This window comes from Sinocyclocheilus rhinocerous, unplaced genomic scaffold (genome assembly GCF_001515625.1).
Source record: "Sinocyclocheilus rhinocerous isolate Xijiao unplaced genomic scaffold, SAMN03320098_v1.1 scaffold1295, whole genome shotgun sequence".
Lineage (NCBI taxonomy): Eukaryota > Metazoa > Chordata > Actinopteri > Cypriniformes > Cyprinidae > Sinocyclocheilus > Sinocyclocheilus rhinocerous.
Window position 1 is genome coordinate 902,847 of NW_015660499.1, and position 16,100 is coordinate 918,946.

The 16,100-nt window shown below is 32.8% G+C and overlaps 1 protein-coding gene across 1 annotated transcript in view; it reads right to left on the reverse strand.

The window, feature by feature from the left end:
* The window catches only part of LOC107725164 (netrin receptor UNC5C-like), a 165,907-nt gene that overhangs the window by 99,489 nt on the left and 50,318 nt on the right, over positions 1 to 16,100 (reverse strand). Inside the window, exon 2 of the mRNA XM_016534336.1 lies at positions 6,494 to 6,727. Coding sequence (XP_016389822.1) covers positions 6,494 to 6,727 — 234 coding nt within the window. The remainder of the gene's footprint in view (positions 1 to 6,493; positions 6,728 to 16,100) is intronic.

The window sequence follows — 16,100 nt, forward strand, 5'->3', positions numbered from 1 at the left end:
CAAACTCGCAATTGTGAGTTAAAAAGTCATAATTGTGAGATATAAACTCGCAATTCTGACTGTATAACTTGCAATTGTGTTATAAAGTCAGAATTGCGAGAAAAGTCAGAATTACGAGAAAAAAAAGTCAGAATTGCGAGATATAAACTCGCAATTGCGAGAAAAAAAGACAGAATTGCAAGTTATTATCTCGCAATTGTGACTTTATAACTTGCAATTGTGTGTTATAAAGTCAGAATTGCGAGAAAAAAAAGTCAGAATTGCGAGATATAAACTCACAATTGCGAGAAAAAAAGTCAGAATTGCGAGATATAAACTCACAATTGCGAGAAAAAAAGTCAGAATTGCGAGATATACTGTAAACTTGCAATTGCGAGAAAAAAAGTCATAATTGCAAGTTATTATCTCGCAATTGTGACTTTATAACTTGCAATTGTGTGTTATAAAGTCAGAATTGCGAGGAAAAAAAAGTCAGAATTGCGAGATATAAACTCGCAATTGCGAGAAAAAAGTCAGAATTGCACGTATATAAACTCGCAATTGCGAGAAAACTCCCAACTGCGAGTTTATATCTCACAATTCTGTGAAAAAAAGTCAGAATTGTGAGATAAAAAGTCGCAATAGCCTTTTTTTTATTTTTTTATTCAGCGGCGGAAACGGGCTTCCATAGATATAAGACTTGTTTGTGGGAAGGACCCTAGTAATATCTATAGACCAATGTAAGTCTGTTGTATTTTTTTCACTTGTATTGTCTGATCACTCAGTAAAGTAGCAGCACACCTCTCCTCAATAACACATGATTTGAGAAATCATTCACGTCTGAAGCACAATCACTGCAGGACGACTCACACTGAACCTTTTTCAGAAAACAGTGTGTTTTTTTTTTCAAAGCGCTATGAGCACAAGCAATAATACTGCCACCTTAAAAACACCTCTAACAATGACTGCTGGATGAATATCAATACAGCGCTGCCTCGCAAGCATAAAAACACACAAAGCATGTAAAAGCACACATACATAAACACAGGCAGAAAATCAATGACTGCAATAATGGGATGGGGTGCGTTTACAATGAGATCTGTAAGCACACACACATTTTTGTTTTGGATTATTGTGAATATGAATTTAAAACTGGCACAAACTGAATTCCTGTTGCGATTTTCTCTTTGGGACGTCTGTCAAGAACAGACAAGAATCTGGAACATTGAAGACTGTTCAAAGGTTTTGGATCAGTAAGATTTTTTTTGTAAGGGGTCATCGGATGCCCATTTTCCACAAGTTGATATGATTCTTTAGGGTCTTAATGAAAAGTCAAACCAAACATAGTTTGGTTAAAATGTCTCAAAAAACACATTTTTTACCCTGCCAAAAACAAGCTCTTTTCAGAGCAAGCCGTTTTGTAGCATTTTCCTTTAAATGTTAATGAGCTCTGCTGACCCCGCCCCTCTCTTCCGAGCCGCTCTCAGAGAGACTGTTTACTTTAGCCGCATTCATCGTGAAACTTACTAATTAGCACATTATTAGGAAAGGCCATTTGCAAAGATTCATTAAAAAACCTTATACTCACTTCTTCAGTAGGTGAAGCTGGACCATGAATGATTCGCGCGAACATAGATGCATTTATGTAGATCGGGGCGCATTCCCTTCAGAAACAAAGTAATCCACTGCGTCTTCAGCGGCTCAGATGTCGGGAGTAAATGGCGACTGCTATGTTCATTATTACATCCAACAACAGAACACCTCAATCGCTTAGGAGTCATTCTTGTCTACATTCATTTCCAATGAATCAAGTGATTCAAGAATTAATTTCTAAACTGTAAAAAATAAGTTGCTAGTACAGTCAACTTAGCTGTTTAAGTCATTTCAACTTAAATTACATTAAACTGGCTTAAAAAATGAGTTGAAGCTTGTACAACATAAATTAAAGTTGAAAATTGCTTTAGTTATTTTGACGAGTTACAGTAATGTAAATTAACGTAAAGTAACGTTTTCATAACTTATTGGTCATATCATCACTGTGTAGCATTTTTCATATCTTCAAATATTAGATGAAGTTTTTTTTTTCTAATTATACATGTTATACATTCAGTTTTTATGAGCTCAAATCCCATCACTATTGCCCACCAAAAGATAAATGACCAGTCTTCCAGAAAACAATGCAAACTTGCTTGACATTGTGAATGTGGCAGACGTTTTTCTGAATGCCGTTCTGTTGTGTAAATATACTAAGACGTCTGTTTAAACGAGGCCCTCTGAGACGAAGACCGCAGCAGGAAAGAGTCTTTCTGACTGAACCAGATCTCAATCTGAATCTTCTGCACAATTTAGACACCCAAAACACTCATCACGCACACCACGAGCCGATTACACACCAGCTTTCATGACAAGGAACAGATTTAACCTTGTTTACTCACAATCGCCAAAACGAACAATGAAATTGATTCATAACGATATTACACCATCCCAAATAGAGACAGATAGCGATGCCAGAGGGAGCCCGCGGCCGGCGAACAAAGGCAGACCTCTGACAGAAATCTAATTAAAAGCATAAACTATATCTCTCTCGCTCTCTCTCTCTCTCTAAATCTCTTTCTCTCTCACACGCACTATAATCTTTTATGATAAACGTTACCATTGCACATTAAAGTTCAATGACAGTGTTTAGAGCAGTCTGCCCGTAATAACACCACGCTCTGACCCCGAGTAATATCCGAGGTGTGATTATGACAGTAAAGTTTCCACCGCAGAGATATTAGAGCAGAATTATTGCGGCGGGTTGATATCAAAGATCCATTAGAGTCATTAGCTCAATAGGAGCTTGTTAACCTCTGCGTAATGAATTGAGCTCTTCGCTCGCCCACACAGAGAGCGGCTCGTGTCGGTTTCTCCTGCGGTGAGGTGACTGCGCTTCAGCCTCGGCCAAAACGTGCTATTTTCATTCTGAATGATCGAACATTAGTGGAGGGCTGCTAGCTTTCCCAACCTTGAAATGCACGGCAGTGCTTCTGTCTTCTGCAGCAAACATTAGGCCTAAAACATATGCAGATATGTGAGAGCAAATGCTTGGTTTCATTTTAAAAGTGTTGCATTCTTAGTGCTGTTGCAATTGAGTGCTGTAGGTGAAACGTCTTATTCTATAGCTAGATTTCTCATTCAGTCTGGAGTCAGCCAATTATTATTTTTATTCAACAAGGATGCATTAAATTGATCAAAAGTGACAGCATATTCGAAGACTGGAATAATGATGCTGAAAATTCAGCTTTGCATAACAGGAATAAATTGAATTTTACAATGTATTACAATAGAAAACAGTCATTTTAAATTGTAGTAATATTTCACAATATTACTGATTTTACTGTATTTTTTAACAAATAAATGCAGCCTTGGTGAGCAGAAGGGACTTCTTTAAACATTAAAAAGTCTTACAATCCCCAAACTTCTGAATGTAGTAGTAGATAATTCAAATCTTTAATTTATGTTGCATTAGCACTTATTCATCTTCCTATATATGTGACCCTGGACCACAAAACCAGTCATAAGTAGCACAGGTATATTTGTAGCAATAGCCAAAAATACATTGTACGGGTCAAAATCATCGATTTTTCTTTTATGCCAACAATCATTAGGATATTAAGTAAAGATCATGCTCCATGAAGATATTTTGTAAATTTCCTACCGCAAATATATCAAAACTTAATTTTTTATTAGTAATATACATTGCTAAGAACTCCATTTGGACAACTTTAAAGGTGATTTATTTTTTGCACAATCAGATTCCAGATTTCAAATAATCATATCTCGTCCAAATATTGTCCTATCCTAACAAACCATACATCAATGGGACGCTTATTTATTCAGCTTTCAAATGATGTTTAAATCTCAAATTCAAAAAATGTACCCTTATGACTGGTTTTGTGGTCCAAGGTCACATACTGTATACCAATGCTTTAACCAGTAATACCAATATGCCAATGCCCATACTGTTTGTTACTGCAAGTTAAAATTTCCTTCTATGAAACTTTTTGAAAGTGGGAAAAAATTACTTGGCGCACCTTTAATCTATGAATTGTAGCATATTAGCTTTTGACTATCATCAAAAGTAGGCCTAGATCACTCACTGTTCTTGGCTTGTACTCTGTGTTCTGTTCTCGCAGTGTGAAAAAGACATTTATGCATTTGGCATATGCTTTGACTTTGCATTGAAGGTATTCATACAGTATCATCCGTTCATGCATTCCCTGGGAACTGAACTCATGACAATAGCATTGCTAATACTATGTGATACGGTTTGAGCTAGAGAATCGTGACAGAAAAAGACAACAAACACTGTGATTTGCTGAACAACACTCTTAAAAAACAGCAATGCCACAAAACAACTATTTTTGGTTCCTCAAAGAACCGTTTAGTGAAAGGTTCTTAAGAACCATTTTTGTTAGTTTAAACAGCACCCACTGTGCAATGGAAATACATGTTAAAGGTTCTTCATGAAACCATAAAACCAATAAAACACTTTTATTATTAAGAGTGCATATCTTATTTATCTAATTATTTCACTTGGAATCTTGCTTCTCTAGTATCTTCTGGATGACACTAACTTTGCAACACTGACACTGTTATTGAACTGAATTGAATCAACATTAAACTGACCTGAGCTGAATAATGACTTGTAGATTAGTATTTGTAGCTACTTATACGCTGAAGAAATATGATGTATAGGACTTACTTTGAAACAATTTTCACTCAGAAATGGTTCGCAAACTTGAAACTGAAAAATTGAACTTGTCTCATAATTGATGAACTTTGCAACACTGACTGATTGAATCAACATTGAACTAAATTTGATCTAAATAATGGCATAATTGTCTTGTGTAGAGCTGCTTTACAGCTGAAACTTTCAGTTTCATAACTACTTGATTTTACAGCATTAACACTGTAATTTTCCTGTTTATTATTGTGAAGCTACTTTGAAACGATCCGTACTGTTAGGTCCGTGTAACGCTTCACAATTCAATTTTCAGACCATATGGTGCAAATGCAAAAATGAAACCAAATTCTTTTTTTTTCAGTTACTTCATAAATGAATAATTGCCGTTTTCTCTCCTTTTTTCAATTTTACTTTTGCTAAATTGTGACTTCAAAAATTATCAAACTGAATAAATAAAATCTAAATGATTTTCTATTTTTCAAATGTAGCATTTACAGTTCAAACATTAACCGGAGATATATGTAGATGGATTTTCGCGGCTGGTGTTTATGAATAAAGCTTTAGCCTACATCTCCGGTGGTTATTGTGTGTATGGCAATAGTTTTCTATGGGAGGAAATCGCTTCACGTGAAACTTTGCTCGTTCATATTCTGACACTTAACGTGCAATTTAGCACAAACTGCCTTCATATTCTGGGCTAGCTTGTCTGTAAATAGTAGCCTATGTTTATTATTAATAAGGTGTGTCCTCCAGTGTCACTGTTTTAGTAGGATACATTAAGCCACGTTAAGCGTCTGTGAAACAGTCCGCGGCTACATCCCCGCGCTAATGGTACAGCCCACAGCACAAATTGTAAGATAAATAAATGGGAAAATAGAAAATCGTTTAGATTTTATTTACTCAAATGATCCTTTCTGAAGTCACAATTTAGCAAAAGTAAAATTGAAAAAATTGCAGTTATTCATTTATGAAGTAACGTTTGGTTTCATTTTTTCATTTTTGCATTTGCTCCATATGGTCTGAAAATTGAATTGTGAAGCGTTACATGGACCCTGTTAACTCGTATCTTTGGAAGCCCATTTCAGAATAAAAGCTACAGAATATAAAAAAAGGGTAATAGTGACTTTTTATCTCAGAATTCAGATTTTTTTTATCACTCACAGTTCTGACTTTTTTCTCACAGTTCTGAAAAATTGCACAATATAAACTCAGAAAACCAGTCTGGTCGGCGCCAATAGCCTTGTGGGCAGTGCGCCGACATATAGTGCCGTTGTGCTCTGGGTGTCCCGAGTTCAAGTCCCGGCTCGTAGACCTTTCCTGATCCCGCCCCCCTCTCTCTCTCCTACTTCGCTTCCTGTCACTGCTATACTGTCCTATCAAAATAAAAATGCCAAAAATAAATCTTAAAAAAAAGAAAACCAGTCTGAATTGTGAGATTAAAAGTTGTAATATTTGTATTTTTTTATCCTGTGGAGGAAAAAGCTTCCATATGTATCCACATCGAGCGGTCAGTGAAAGTGGTCTAGGTCGTGTCTCTGGTCACACTTGGTGTTGACTAGACTAACTTTACTCCCAGTCATATAAAGAAGCCTTCACAAAAAAGCTCTCATAACATTACATGAATAATACACAAACCTGTAGGTGTCAGGAAGGGGTTTATCTATCTCTCTAGCAGCACCTTTAGCAATGAAAACCATGAATAAAGCAGGGCTATCACATTTTTATTGCACCGTAATGTTTCCGACCCATAAAGGAGAGTGATGGTGTGTGTGTGTGTGTGCGACTGACCCGACGTCTCGTCCACCCGCTCCTCTATGGTGTGCTCTCTCTGATGGACCCACTCGCCGTTGCATTTGAAGTAGATCTGAGTGGCAGGTGTGGCCGTGCAGTAGAGATTGACAGCTTTGTTCTTGATGATGTAAGCATCCTCCGGCTCCAGCAGGAAGTGTGGGAGGGGCTCTGGAGGGTCACTGGGGAAGGTCTCCGGCAGCTCACCTAACCCCAACAGGAAGTCATCATCACCTGGGAAAAAACACAGAAAACATGAAGCATCGGGAAGTGAGTGGGAAACGCAGTGTAGCGTACTGATTTTTGATGCGTTTCACAATTTCAATTAGATTTGCAAATCAGCAATTCCAACACGAGGGCAGTAAGATTTTTGAAAGAAATGAATATTTTGATTTAGCATAGATGTATGAAAGTGATCATTTTAATTTACATTTTGAAATATATTACAACATAAGAGTTGTTTTAAATTGTACTAATATTACACAATATTTCTAATCAAAACTGATATTTTAATTTGCATTTTAAAATATATTACAACATAAAAGATATTTTAAATTGCAATATTTCACAATATTACTAATCAAAAGTAATATTGTAATTTACATTATAAAGTATGTTACAATATAAAACAGCTATTTTAAATTGTAAAAATATATCGCAATATTACTGATCCAAAGTGATATTTTAATCTACATTTTAAAAGATATTACAATATAAAACTGTTATTTTAATTTATCATATTTTATAATATTACTAATCAAAAGTGATATTTTAATTTAGATTTTAAAACGTATTACAATATAAAACAGTTATTTTAACTTGTAATCATTTTTCACAATACTACAACTCAAAAGTGATATTTTAATTTACATTTTAACTTATATTACAATATACAATTATTTTATATGGTAATAATATTTCACAATATTACTACTCAAAAGTGATATTTTAATTTACACCTTTAAATATATTACAATATAAAACAGTTATTTTAACTTGTAATCATTTTTCACAATACTACTACTCAAAGGTGATATTTTAATTTACATTTTAAAATATATAACAATATAAAACAGTTATTTTAATTTATAATCATATTTCACAATACTACTACTCAAAAGTGATATTTTAATTTACATTTTAACTTATATTACAATATAAAATGATTTTATATGGTAATAATATTTCACAATGTTACTACTCAAAAGTGATATTTTAATTTACACCTTAAAATATATTACAATTTAAAATGGCTATTTTAACTTGTAATCATATTTCACAATACTACTACTTAAAGTTGATATTTGAATTTACATTTTAAAATATATAACAATATTAAAGTTATTTTAATTTGTAATCGTATTTCACAATATTACTACTAAACAGTGATATTTTAATTTACATTTCAACATATGTTACAATATAAAAGTTATTTTAAATTGTAATAATATTTCACAATATTACTACTCAAAAGCGATATTTTAATTTACACTTTAAAATATGACAATATAAAACGGCTATTTTTAATTGTAATAGCATTTTTCAGTATAACTATTAACAGTTATTTTAAATTGCAATCAAAGTTCTTTTGATTGGTGGTGTACATATAATTGAAACACTGTATGAAATGAGTATAAATTCGTTTTAGAATAGATAACACATCTCTCAATATCGCAGAATAAACTTATGCAACAAAAATCCCCATTACGCCAATTTATTCACAAATGTCAGTTTTCTCAGAGCCTCTTATTCTGTAATTTGTGTCTGCTGAGCTCGTTTGGGGTCCGGAGAGGCTTCCCACGCAGAAACTGGTGCAGGCCTGTTTTGGGGTCTCATTATGAAACAGGATCTCACAGTTGTCTCTAACTGATCCCTGGTTAATGGAGTAACTGCTGCGTATTTTTAGCTCAAGTTCAAATAAACATGACGTCGTGAGATCTCTGACGTTCTCCCGTACACTCCCTCATCAGTCAACGTCTCTGCTTCGAATAAACAGACTAATAAATGACTGAACAGATGGATAAATAAATGAACAACCAAACAAACAAATGAATGAATGAATCTATGAACTAATGAACAAACATGACTGGATGAATTAACAAATTAATGAACAAATGAGTAAACATGTGAATGAACAAAAAAATCACTGAAAATAAGAATGAACAAATCCATGAATAAAAACATATTACAAAGTAATGAATGAACAAACAAGAATGGATGAATTAATAAATGAATGAATGAACAAAAATCACTGAACAGGAATGAATGAAAGAATCAGTCAACAAACTAATAAATAAAAACACAGAAATAGACTAAAGAACAGAACGAATAAAACTAATGAATGAACAAATGAACCTGAATGAATAAATGAATGAACAGACAAAACAACAAACATGTTAAAAATGTAAAAAATAATGAATGACTGAACAGACAAGACAGGATAACAAACAAGTTAAAAATGTAAAAAATAATGAATGAATGAATGAATGAATGAACAGACAAGACAACAAACAAGTTAAAAATGTAAAAATGAATGAATGAATGAATGAATGAACAGACAAAACAACAAATATGTTAAAAATGTAAAAAATAATGAATGAATGAACAAATCAATGAATAAAAACATATTACAAAGCAATGAATGAACAAACAAGAATGGATGAATTAATAAATGAATGAATGAACAAAAATCACTGAACAGGAATGAATGAAAGAATCAGTCAACAAACTAACTAATAAAAACACAGAAATAGACTAAAGAACAGAACGAATAAAACTAATGAATGAACAAATGAACCAGAATGAATAAATGAATGAACAGACAAAACAACAAACATGTTAAAAATGTAAAAAAGAAAGAACGAACGAACGAACGAATGTACAAATGAATGAACAAACCAGAACCTATGAAGGAACTAATCAAAGAACAAATTAATGAATATGAGAATGAACCAAATGAATGAATGAATGAACAGACAAAACAACAAACATGTTAAAAATGTAAAAAATAATGAATGAATGAACAGACAAGACAGGACAACAAACAAGTTACAAATGTAAAAAATAATGAATGAATGAATGAATGAACAGACAAGACAACAAACAAGTTAAAAATGTACAAATGAATGAATGAATGAACAGACAAAACAACAAACATGTTAAAAATTTAAAAAAGAATGAATGAATGAATGAACAAATCAATGAATAAAAACATATTACAAAGTAATGAATGAACAAACAAGAATGGATGAATTAATAAATGAATGAATGAACAAAAATCACTGAACAGGAATGAATGAAAGAATCAGTCAACAAACTAATAAATAAAAACACAGAAATAGACTAAAGAACAGAACGAATAAAACTAATGAATGAACAAATGAACCAGAATGAATAAATGAATGAACAGACAAAACAACAAACATGTTAAAAATGTAAAAAATAATGAATGAATGAACAGACAAGACAGGACAACAAACAAGTTACAAATGTAAAAAATAATGAATGAATGAATGAATGAATGAACAGACAAAACAACAAACATGTTAAAAATGTAAAAAATAATGAATGAATGAATGAATGAACAGACAAAACAACAAACATGTTAAAAATTTAAAAAAGAATGAATGAATGAATGAACAAATCAATGAATAAAAACATATTACAAAGTAATGAATGAACAAACAAGAATGGATGAATTAATAAATTAATGAATGAACAAAAATCACTGAACAGGAATGAATGAAAGAATCAGTCAACAAACTAATAAATAAAAACACAGAAATAGACTAAAGAACAGAACGAATAAAACTAATGAATGAACAAATGAACCAGAATGAATAAATGAATGAACAGACAAAACAACAAACATGTTAAAAATGTAAAAAATAATGAATGAATGAACAAATCAATGAATAAAAACATATTACAAAGTAATGAATGAACAAACAAGAATGGATGAATTAATAAATGAATGAATGAACAAAAATCACTGAACAGGAATGAATGAAAGAATCAGTCAACAAACTAACAAATAAAAACACAGAAATAGACTAAAGAACACAACTAATAAAACTAATGAATGAACAAATGAACCTGAATGAATAAATGAATGAACAGACAAAACAACAAACATGTTAAAAATGTAAAAAAGAAAGAACGAACGAACGAACGAATGTACAAATGAATGAACAAACCAGAACCTATGAAGGAACTAATCAAAGAACAAATTAATGAATATGAGAATGAACAAAAATCAATGAACATATGAATGAATTAATGAATGAATCAAAAGCGAATCAATGAAAGAACACACAAATGAACAAATAAGCTAATGAATGAACAAATGAACAAACAAGACAAAAAAATAGACATGAACTATTAAAGTAATGAATGAATAAATGAACAAATATATGAGCAAACTCATGAAGGAATAAATTAATGAACTAATAAACAAAATGAACAAATGGACAAAAACGAATGAACATATGAATGAACGGATGAATCATACAATAAACTAATGAATCAAAGAATACAGAAATAGACAAGTGAACTGAATTAAAGTAATGAATGAACAATTGAAGATACATCGAATAAATGAAAGAATGAACAAATGACAGAATAAACTAATATCACTCAGCAAAATCAAAGAACACAGAAACTGACAAACGAGCAGAAAAACAAATAAACTAATGAATGAACAAATGAACATGACTGAATACATGAATGAATGAACAGACAAAAGAAGAAACATGAATTATGAATGAATAAACGAACATATGAACAAACTCATGAAAGTATAATCAAACGATGGAATAAACGAATAAAAACGAATGAACGAATAAAATATACTAACAAATGAACGGATGAATCAATCACCAAACTAATGAATCAGACATAAACAGACAAGAGAACAGAACAACAGGTAAACTAATGAATGAACTTATGGACATGAATGAACCGACGAAAGAACAAGCATATAACCCACCAAAATAATAAATGAATAAATCAACATATGAACAAATAAATTAACCTAATGAAAGAATGAACAAATGAACGAACAAAATGGTTGAACTGATGGACCGATCAGTTAAAATCACTCCTGTTTATGTCTGTAGTGCAATTTCACTTCCCGCATAAATGCAGAGATCTTCAATATTACACACATGCACATAATGGATGGATCATAAGCCAGGACGCATCGATCTCTGGACTCATCAATACATATACTGGATACTAACATTACACTAACACACACACATGGCACGAGCGTCAGATTATTATTGAATGCCTCCATTAGATGCCCGCTGACCCGTCCGATGGCACGCAGTCCAGCTCATAACTCTTCTCTGACTGTCTCACACACTGAGCTGCTTTCACCCCAAATTAACACTCTGTAGGGTACATTACCTTCCATTAACGGGTCACGGCACAGCCATGCTATCTAATGACGGGTCGAGGGCCGCGTCTGTTTTGTTTGGGTCTGTGTCGTGTTTGCAGATGTTATTATGAGACAAATGATCTGAGATGACTCATTTATTTAAATCCCAGATTAATCTAATACACACAAACCGTCTCTCTGTTATTTACTCTATTAAAACACACAAACAAAACTGATACGCTTCAAATAAAAGGCCTGGAACCTATGTAAAGTAGGGGTGGGAATCTTTAGGCACCTCACGATCCGGTGCGATTCAATTCTGGGAATCATGACTCAATCCTAAAATGATTCTTGGCCTACTTTTCTTTTTCTTATTAATTCATGGGTTCATTGAATACCAAATGTAAACTACTAAACTTATATATTTAGTTATAAATATATAACTAAATATAGCTTTAAAACATAAAAGCAAACACACTTTTCAAACAAGAATGGATGAATGAATATGTGAATGAACAAAAATCAATGAACACATGATTAAATAGATGAATCAATCGATGAGTAATGAATGAAAGAACACATTAATAGACACATAAACAGAACAAGTAATAAACTAACAAATGAACAATTAAGCAATTAAACTAAATGGATAAACAGAAAAAGAGCAAACATATTATGAATTATAAAATAATGAATACATTTATGAACATATGAACAGACTAATGCAAGAATGAATGAATAAATAAATAGGTGAACAAACATAATTTAAACACGAAGGAATGAATCTTCGAACAAATTAATAAACAAGAAGGAATAAATCTACAAATGAATGAACATATAAGAATGAAGGAATTAATTTACAATTCAATGAACAAACAAGAATGACCGAAGAAGTGAACAAAAAAAAACAATGATGGAATAAATCTATGAACGAACAAACAAACAAGAATGAAGGAATTAATCTACAAACTCATGAACAAACCAGAATTAATATGATCACGTGAACAAACAAGAATAAATGAGTGAATTTATGAATCAACAAACAAACAAAAATGAAGGAATGAATCTATGAACAAATTAACAAACCATTGAACAAACAAGAATAAAGGAATGAATCTACGAACGAATGAACAAAGAAGAATAAAGGAATGAATCTATGAATGAACGAACAAACAAGAATATAGGAATGAATCTATGATGGCATGAACAAACAAAAATAAATGAATGAATCTATGAATGAACAAACAAACAAGAATGAAAGAACGAATCTATGAACAAATGTACAAACAAAAAGAAGGAACAAATGTAATGAACAAAACTGAAGAACAAACAAGAAGAAATCAATCTATGACTGCATGAACAAACAAGAATACATGAATGAATCTATGCATGAACAAACAAACAAGACTGCAGGAACGAATCTATGAACAAATGAACCAGTGTTAATTTCGTCAACGAAGACGACGACGAAAAATATTCGTTAACGAACATTTTTTCTGTGACTAAGACGAGACGTTGACGAGCTAAAACTAATATCTGATGATAAAAACTATAAAGAAATTTATGCCGCGTCTTCGTTAACAAGACGAGACGGGACTAGAATGTTATTTGGGGACTACCGGACATTCAAAATACATCCTATAGGTTACTGTCTTGTCCTTCAAAATGTGCGTCCCTGTCATTGGATTGCAATCGGATAAGGGGCGTTTGCATATCTAGTCTCAGTATGGCAGCGTGTGGATGGATAGGCTACCAAAATGCGAACTAGCGATCTGAAACAATGGCCTCAGCACCTGAAGGGGTAGGGATAAGGTGACCAGACGTCCCGTTTTTCCCGGGAGTCACAATTCGTAGTCGATTAACTTAAAGTTAGTGAAGGCGGGATAGGCGGAATCGCGCACGCTCCACTTCTTCAGTTCTCATATATCAGTTCTCAGTGCTCAAATACACACACAGCAGTCCAACTGTCTATCATGTAGAGTATCTCACGTAAATACAGTCGGTTATGGATTAAAAACTAGACTAAAACTATGAAAGACTCAAGTGACTAAAATGTGACTAAGACTATTAAGCATGTTCGTCTCAAGATAAAGACTAAGACTAAATCAAAAATGCCTGTCAAAATTAACACTGAAATGAACAAACAAGAATGAAGGAATTAATCTATGATCGCATGGACAAACAAGAATGAATGAAAGAAGAACGAAAAAAAACAAAAATAAGAATGAAGAAATGAATCTATGAACAAATAAACAAACAAGACTGACTTAATCTATGATCGCATGAACAAACAAGAATCAAGTAATGAATATATGAACAAATGAACAAACACAAACAAGAATGAAGGAATGAATGTACGAATCAAATGAACAAACAAGAATAAATAAGTGAATCTATGAATGAGCAAACAAACGACAATGAAGGAATGGATCTACGAATAAATGAAAGAACAAAGGAATCAACAAATGAATGAATACATGAAATGAATTAATATGTGAATGAACAAAAAGCATTAATTTGAAGAGCTTAACACACAGTCAAAGCACTCGTTTTTCAGATCCTGTGCAATGAAGTTTGTAGAATCGAAGCACAATCTATTTTTTCCTCCCACCCCATGTAAAGGTCAGAGAGAAGGTGGAAAATCATCATGGAAAACTGAATTATGGTAGAGGAAACCTTGAGTAACATTATAAGGGACAAATGAAATGCTCCTGAAGTGCAGAGTAAAGGCCATTGCACACTGAGTCTGAAATTTTCGCACATTGAAAAATAAATACGACCTCACATTGTGTCAATCACGTTTACACACTGCCTCCGAAACTTTCGTCCGTCATAAAAATTTTTGGATTAGGTTCGATTTTCTGCATTTTCGCATCCGTAGCATGCAGGCTGTTCTCCAGTGCTCTTCTCACCGTCTCTCCTCTCAGGTGCCAGAGGGTCCAGCGCTGGTTCAGATGATTAACTCTCTTAATAATGGGGCTTAAAGACCAAGCTGGGACCTTTCACACGACGAGTGAGCGTGAGCGGGGTCACGTTTATTAGCTTAACCTTCCGGAGCGTGAGTGTGAGTACATTATTGATGAACAGTGAACGGTCCACTACTACAGGAATATTCCAGGTTAAATACAACTTAACCTCTATCGATGGCATCTGAGACGCGCCGTCAGCTACTACAGAAAATAATCACCCCGTTTGTAAAAATGAGCAGAAATCATGTTTACACCAATGAATTTGTAATGGACGTCTGTGGGCCAAGACATTCTGGAGGGAATCAGTTTTAATCTCTCTATCGCACATGGCTGCCTTCGAGTTTGTCCAAGATTATTCAGACAAGCTGCTGCTTCATTAAACGGGACTGCAGAAATGATATGAATGCAAAAAAAAAAAAAAATTTAACAATAATAAAATAATAACAATCAGAGAGAGATTATTAAATAAAAATAAATAAACAATGAAGAAAAAGTATTTATGCAATAGTATGAGAAAAAGAATGCAAAATTCATATTAATATCAATTAATATCAATATCAGTACAACCCTCTACGCACACCTTGGCAATATAATCGCCATTGGCTAGTAAATGTTTTTGTTTACTCGCCAGACTAATATACTATTTTACACACACACACACACGTTTACTTAGCTATCTAAATGGGGACATTACATAGACTTCTATTGTTTTTATATACAGATAGTTATACACTTTTTAACCTAAACCCACCCCTAACCCTAACCCTACCCCTCACAGAAAACTTTCTGCATTTTTACCATTTCAAAAGGTAAAAAAAAACTTTGTTTACTTTATTTTTATAACAGTTTTACAATTGAGGACATCCACAAATTTAGGTTTTTGCCGATTTTGTCAAGTTTTGCTCACTTTTGGGTACAAATTTGTCCACAAAATATGGTTAAGTAGGTACACACACACACACACACACATGATTCCACCCAATCAGCTTATCTTTGTAAAATGGAACAGCTTCTTAAATAACTGAATGTGCACTCTTAACTTCAGCCAATCAAGCATTATATTATGATATTATGATAATTAAGCACTATTTAATGATAGAACTAGTGATTAGAACTAAAACTTGGTAACCATGAATGAATGCATATTTGTCATTTTAACTGAACTTAGGACTGATGGTGGTGTTTAAGATATTGTTGGTAATAGGTAATAGTAATTATTATTAAAAGATACTACTACTACTACTACTACTACTATTAT